General features: G+C 42.3%; 1 protein-coding gene across 1 annotated transcript; it reads right to left on the bottom strand.

Moving 5' to 3' along the window:
- Window positions 1–1,019: 1,019 nt before the first annotated feature.
- LOC136563200 (interleukin-9-like) lies at window positions 1,020–3,969 on the bottom strand. Its single transcript, XM_066560438.1, has 7 exons — window positions 3,901–3,969; window positions 3,707–3,782; window positions 3,188–3,300; window positions 3,051–3,095; window positions 2,928–2,954; window positions 2,120–2,245; window positions 1,020–1,127 (listed from the first exon to the last, which is right to left on the bottom strand). Exons 1-7 carry the CDS (start codon window positions 3,967–3,969, stop codon window positions 1,020–1,022), a joined length of 564 nt encoding a protein of 187 aa, XP_066416535.1.
- Between the last annotated feature and the right edge of the window lie 1,788 nt (window positions 3,970–5,757).

The raw sequence follows: 5,757 nt of genomic DNA on the forward strand, positions 1-5,757 counted from the left end.
CCATCATGCTTTTGACCCCAGAAACATGTCCACCCCATCAATGAAATAAAGAAAGGAAATTATATGCTTTTTGTCTCTTTCTGGAGGTTTTGAAAAATCCACCTCACTCCACTGGAGGTGGTGAAGATATGAGTCCTTGGAGGTATTTAAGATATCCCATCTCAAAGGCCCTGTTGCAATGCTTTTGCTTCTCTCTGAGCCACAGCAGAGATGAAATTTGGGATTTTCCCTACTGTGAAGAGATCAAAGAAAGGTGTTGGTAGGACTGGAATAGGCGTCTGAGATAATCATCTTCTCTTACACATTGGTTGCTTTCTTTTTTCAACAAAGCTCCATTTTTGACTCTTCTGTTGAGCTGAGTAGAGAAGTGATAGAGAAGCATTGCTGAGCTCATGGCTCTATATAAAAAAAGCCAGCATTAGATACTGAGAAAGAAGCAGTTGTCCACAACACATTCCAAATGCACAACCCCATTAAGAACTTGTAATTAACTCTGGGTTTAGTCTTGTTTTTGTAAGTTATGTTCATGAGTTGTCTACTACTGAATATTTAGAAGAAAAAACAGTGGCTATGGGCAGGAAAACCTGCAGCCTTGCAAGGAAGTTAAGTGATTTGTTCATGATGTGCAGATATTATCAAAAAATAAGTGATGCAGAAAGAAAACATAGATTTTTTTGTTTCCATCTCAAGTCCTGAAATATTTCTTGCGCTATACAGTGGGCAGAGTGTGAATTTTGCTGGAGCATCTCCTATTGGTGAAATTGTTGGACTGGAGCTTTGCAGAAGCATTTTGACACCTACAGGTATGATAACAGGATGTTCCAACCTTTCACCAAGTACAGAACATAAAATGAAGACTCAAATACATTTTGTGGCCAGGCAAATTATAATTGTATTGGTTTATTAATGATTATTTCTACCTTATATATTCCAGGTGGACAATAAATACAATAAATAACTCTTCTGTTCTCTGTTCTTTTCAAAGACTTTGGATTTTTAAAAATCTTAAAAAAACCCCACTAAGCATTGAATTTATCAATTTCTTGATAGGTTGTCAGGATTTTTTTCAAAAATTCCTTCACATTTCCCTTGGTTTCATACTGGCATTGGTCACCATGTGCCAATCTCTGTGAAAGAAGGAACAAAGAATGGGTTAGCAAAGATTTTAAAGCTAAATAAAGAATTTAGATGAACCAGTGAAAATATACATTATTTGGAGCTACACAAGGATTTCAAAATAATTTCCCAGAGAATTGTTCCTTGAGCAGTGAGTGTAAGAATGGCTTTTCATGGTGACTAAGAAGGTAGATTGTCGTATAATGTTATATATTCAGTTAATATATTCAGTTCTGGCTGAAGTCATTTAAACGAGGCTGTTTCAACCCAGAAAGCAGCATGGATACCACGAGGAGCTGGGTGAGATTGGGGCAAGGGATCAGTGTCTCAAGGCAACCCAAACTATTCCTCCTTGCAAGTTTGAAGGCAGCTTTAAGGAGCCGGAGGCACTGCAGTGTCAGCATCCTGTGTGTCCCACTGAATCACACAGGAGCTTTGCTCAGTCTGTGAATAAAGGATGTTTCACTGCCTCAGAAAAGGCACCTGAAGGAGGACCCAAGAGCCTTCCTGAGCATCATCACAAGCTGCAAGATGCTGCAGGTCACAGCTGTATTTCACAGCTGAGAATCAGTGAAGACACTGCTGCTTAGGTGGGATTAAAGCTGCAGAGGAGAAGGATGCTCTGCCCACCTGGCTGCAGCCAGGCAACCCCTGCACATCCAGTCTCCAGTGTTAGATCATTATTATTTAATGGCAAAACACATTTTGAGAAAGGAGAGTAGAAAAGCAATTTAAATAAAGCTCATCTCCCAGAGATCTGTGTTCAAAGGGTTTGGAGAAGAGGCACAGTGGGGCAGAGCCCATCCCCCTTCTTCCTCTGCCAACTTAAAAACTTTTCATTGCCTCACACATGTTGCAGCTTTATCTGGCTCCTGCACAATATGAATATTTAAAACACGTCTGAAATTAATGAAACACTTATCTGAAAATGTTTAAATTATTTTTAAAATCCTTTCTTTTGTAAAAGATAAAAAAAATCTGTAGAAAAGTAAGAAAGTCTTACTTTACAGAGGCTTCTATCCAGTAGAGCCTGGAAGGTCCAGTAAAGCCTTGTAATTACTGGATTGGAAGATGTGTTTTCCATCAGGTGTTTGGTTCCATCCACAAAGCATGCCAGTTCATGGCCACGCTGTGCAACAAAGAAAGCATTAGAGAAACCCAGAATGCATTCTGTGTTTATCCACAGAAGGAAGAAATTTGTATTCCTGGATGTGGCAGTATGTCACAGTCAAATGCAACATATTTTGCAATACATTGAAAACTGATAGAAGACCTTTGGGGGCACTGTAAAACACTGGATTCTCGTGTGTGCCATAAGAAACGACTGTCCTATCTCTCAGAAAACCTCAAACTGTAAACATTACCTCTTTGAGGCATAGTTTCAGCAGATGCTGGGGCTTCACCACATCTGAGGAGGTTTAAAACAATGAAACAGTGCTGGATACACCTAGAGCTAAGTCAGAGGCCTGACATCTCTAGCCCAGGTTCACTTAGTATTTAGGCACCCAGCCATAAAACAAAGCCTTGCAGAGATTTTCAAAGCAAAAGCCTGGATCTCTTGATATGCAAGTCAAGCCTACAGAGGACTTTTGCCTGAATCTGGGCTTGATTCTGATTGCTGTGTAGTGGGAAGGCTTCTGCTCCCCTCCCCACAACTGTTCATCAAGCTCAGTTTTGCTGCTATTGGTGTATTAATATTGTCTTTATAACTGAAAGCAGAAGTTACATAAGGAGCAAAGTGAATAAACTTAAACTCATTTAATACCAAACTTCTTTAACATCTACAAGAGCTTGAAAAGAAATCTACTTACTTCAGGAATGGGGAGACACGAACATGACTGAAAACAAAAAAGAATGAGTGTTAACATCCAGCATCCAATGTACAAGAACAGGTTTTTTCAGTCTCATTATATTCCCAAAAGCCATGTACTCACACTGGTAGCTGTCTGCCTACATGGGCAACTCACAGAACTATCATCCTGGAAGAAGAGCAAGTGAGAAGTCAGTATTTGCTATCATGTCCTGCACAGGCATGCCTTTTTCAGAATTAAGGTGCTGAACAGCCACTTACAAGTAGGCGCTGTGTATAGCGGATAATCTCCCGGACACCACAGTACTCTGCTTGCACAGAGAGCAGCAGACAAGAGAGGAGTATGTATGACAGCATGCTGGCATTCGTGTCAACTCAGTCTGATGGGTGACAGAAGAACAGGAGGGCGCTCCTTTTAATTGAGTCTTCACAAAATTCCCATTCTAATATGGAAAAACCCAATTATAAAACCGATACCAGGTGCCGACTATTTTTCCCCATAGCTTGGACAGCATTTTAAAGAAATCAAACATGGAATTGAGTCACCTACTTCAGTGACTTTAGTACTGTGGAAATTCACAAATGCTCCTCAGAAGTGATTAATTTGAACAGTATGATATCACACCCCAGCAGGAAACAATGGTTAAAAATCGATGAAAGCTTTTTTTTTTTTTTTTTTTCACATGTGGGGTTTGCCTCCTGCACTTATGTAAATGATAGTTACATGAAAGCAAAGAGATTATATGTTTCAGCATTACCAAAGTTCCTGAGAAAGCAAACTGATGTTCTGCAGGGTGGCTTCCCCCAGATTCCCAGCAGGACCTTGCTCAAAGAAAGCTGATGACACTGCAGGGGTCTGTGGAGCAGACAGACAGATGGATGAAGTCGTGGAGCACTGCCTGGACAAGTTGCCACACTGAGTTATAGTGGCTGCGTCCAGAGAGCCATCCCATAGTCCTTGTCCATGGTCTCACCTCTGCTGAGTGCAGGTGCAGCAGTGTGTGGCTGAGCGTGGAGCCCTCAGAGGGCAAACGGGCTTGCATCCCACCATTGCCTTTTGAGCTGGAAGGACTGGATGCAAAAGTAGTTCTAGGGAACCCAAATGGTATTAACTTGGAAATTCTCTTGGAGATTTGGTGGTCTCTCCAAATACAGCTGAGTGTTGGTAAGAGCCCTCCCTGGCCACAGAAGTTTCCTTTTTGCAAGTTTCACACCTTGGCAGAGCGAATGGTAGCCCTTCAGATTTCTTTTAAATCCCTAGGGTTGACTTCTAAGCATCCCTTCTGTTTGCCATAAGTCCCATTATGCCTTAAAGGTCTCCTCCAAAAGCATGAGACTCCTTCAGGTCAGTCTGGCTGACGGATAAGTGTGATCCCTCTGGAAGCTGTCCTGGAAAGAGAAAACACTGAGCTACAATTAGCTGGTTTTTTCTCTGGCATTTGCCAACCAGCAGTGGGTTCACCTGGCTGAGTGTGGCTCCACTACCAGCAAGGGGAGCAGAGGAGGACCTGCCTGCTGCTCCTGCCCTGCCTCCCTGCCTGCACACCAGCACCTCCTCTTGGCTGGGCTGGATGCTTCCTGCCTGAGGTGATCCAGTGTGGAAGGTGTACAGAGCCCTTTTAATTGACATCTTTCCATTCACAAGGTGTAATTATGGACATTGGGCAGTGAGAAGAACTTCTTCCCAGGCTTACAGCCCAAAAGGCAAGGTCTGTGTTTTTGTTCCCCAGTGCAAATGAGAATGGCAGAGCTTCCAGAGCTGCTTCTGAGCTGCTCCCATGCCCATGGTTCCTCCTTGCCCACAGTCACTCTCTGCCAGCAGTGCCAGCACTATCTCTACATCTTAGCTTTTCTAATTGATTGCTTAGTGAGATCTGTCTCACACTGTTGTTGCTCCAGGCTAAATGAGTTGTCAGAGAAGCTGCATTCAATTTACAGTAAAAGAGAAATCACCAGAAGTCAAACTGGCACTGAAAGATATTTCCATGTATTGGTTAGAGCCCAGGTGGATGAGGAGCAGGAGTGAGTGGCACCAGTTACAGCTTCTCTTTAGAGAGTTTAGATTCTTTTCTGGCATTTAGAGGCTGATCCAAGGCTGTAGAAATTAATATCTGATGCTATCCCAGGAAAAATACTAACTTTTTAATAGAATCTTCAAACATTTAGCTTTGATATTTAAAAAATATTTATTATGATGACAAGATGAAGCAACATATTTTCACAAATAGGTTGTCTTTTGCCAGTTAATTTTCTGTCCTCATGTCTCGGTAGCTGATCCTCCACTCTTCTCCCTTAATCTCTCTTTCAGCAACACAGACCAAAATGTGGAGGAGAGGAAATAAAAGTTTTTCATCTGTTGCTCAAAAAAAATGAAAAAAAGATCACCAGACTTAAAGGTACTGAGAGCAGTAGCCCATAGAAACATCCCCTATATGACCATGGGGACACCTGAGTAGGGAAACTCTCTGTGGTCAGTCTGGGGCAGAGCCACACAGCAGCAGATGGAGTGTCCCCATGTCCTGCCTCTTCCCTACACACTGAGGGATGCAGAGGGCAGGGTACAGTGGAGGAGCAGAGTAAGGAGGGGGTAGAGAGCTCCATCACCACGGGTACTGCCAGCACCAGGACAGCCCATCAGCTTTCAAGTGATGGGATATTAAGATTCCAACCCTGAACAGATTATTTGGAAAAGGTGAATATATAAAACTCTCCAATGTATTTCTGTGGGTCTTACAGGCAGTTTGTTCTGGTTCCTTTGGACACTCTAATGTCCTGCACACTTTTGGTTGGTGTAAGTACTTTGGGATATATATTTCCATATAATGCCTTTA

Source organism: Molothrus aeneus, chromosome 15 (genome assembly GCF_037042795.1).
Source record: "Molothrus aeneus isolate 106 chromosome 15, BPBGC_Maene_1.0, whole genome shotgun sequence".
Taxonomy (NCBI): Eukaryota; Metazoa; Chordata; class Aves; order Passeriformes; family Icteridae; genus Molothrus; species Molothrus aeneus.

Excerpts from the sequence above, each read along its gene's own strand:
- LOC136563200 (XM_066560438.1), bottom strand. The coding sequence starts at position 3,969 with ATGCAAGCCCGTTTGCCCTCTGAGGGCTCCACGCTCAGCCACACACTG. Across the intron at positions 3,783-3,900 it reads TGCACCTGCACTCAGCAGAG|ACCCCTGCAGTGTCATCAGC; the intron begins GTGAGACCATGG and ends TCTGCTCCACAG. Across the intron at positions 1,128-2,119 it reads TGGATAGAAGCCTCTGTAAA|AGATTGGCACATGGTGACCA; the intron begins GTAAGACTTTCT and ends CTTCTTTCACAG.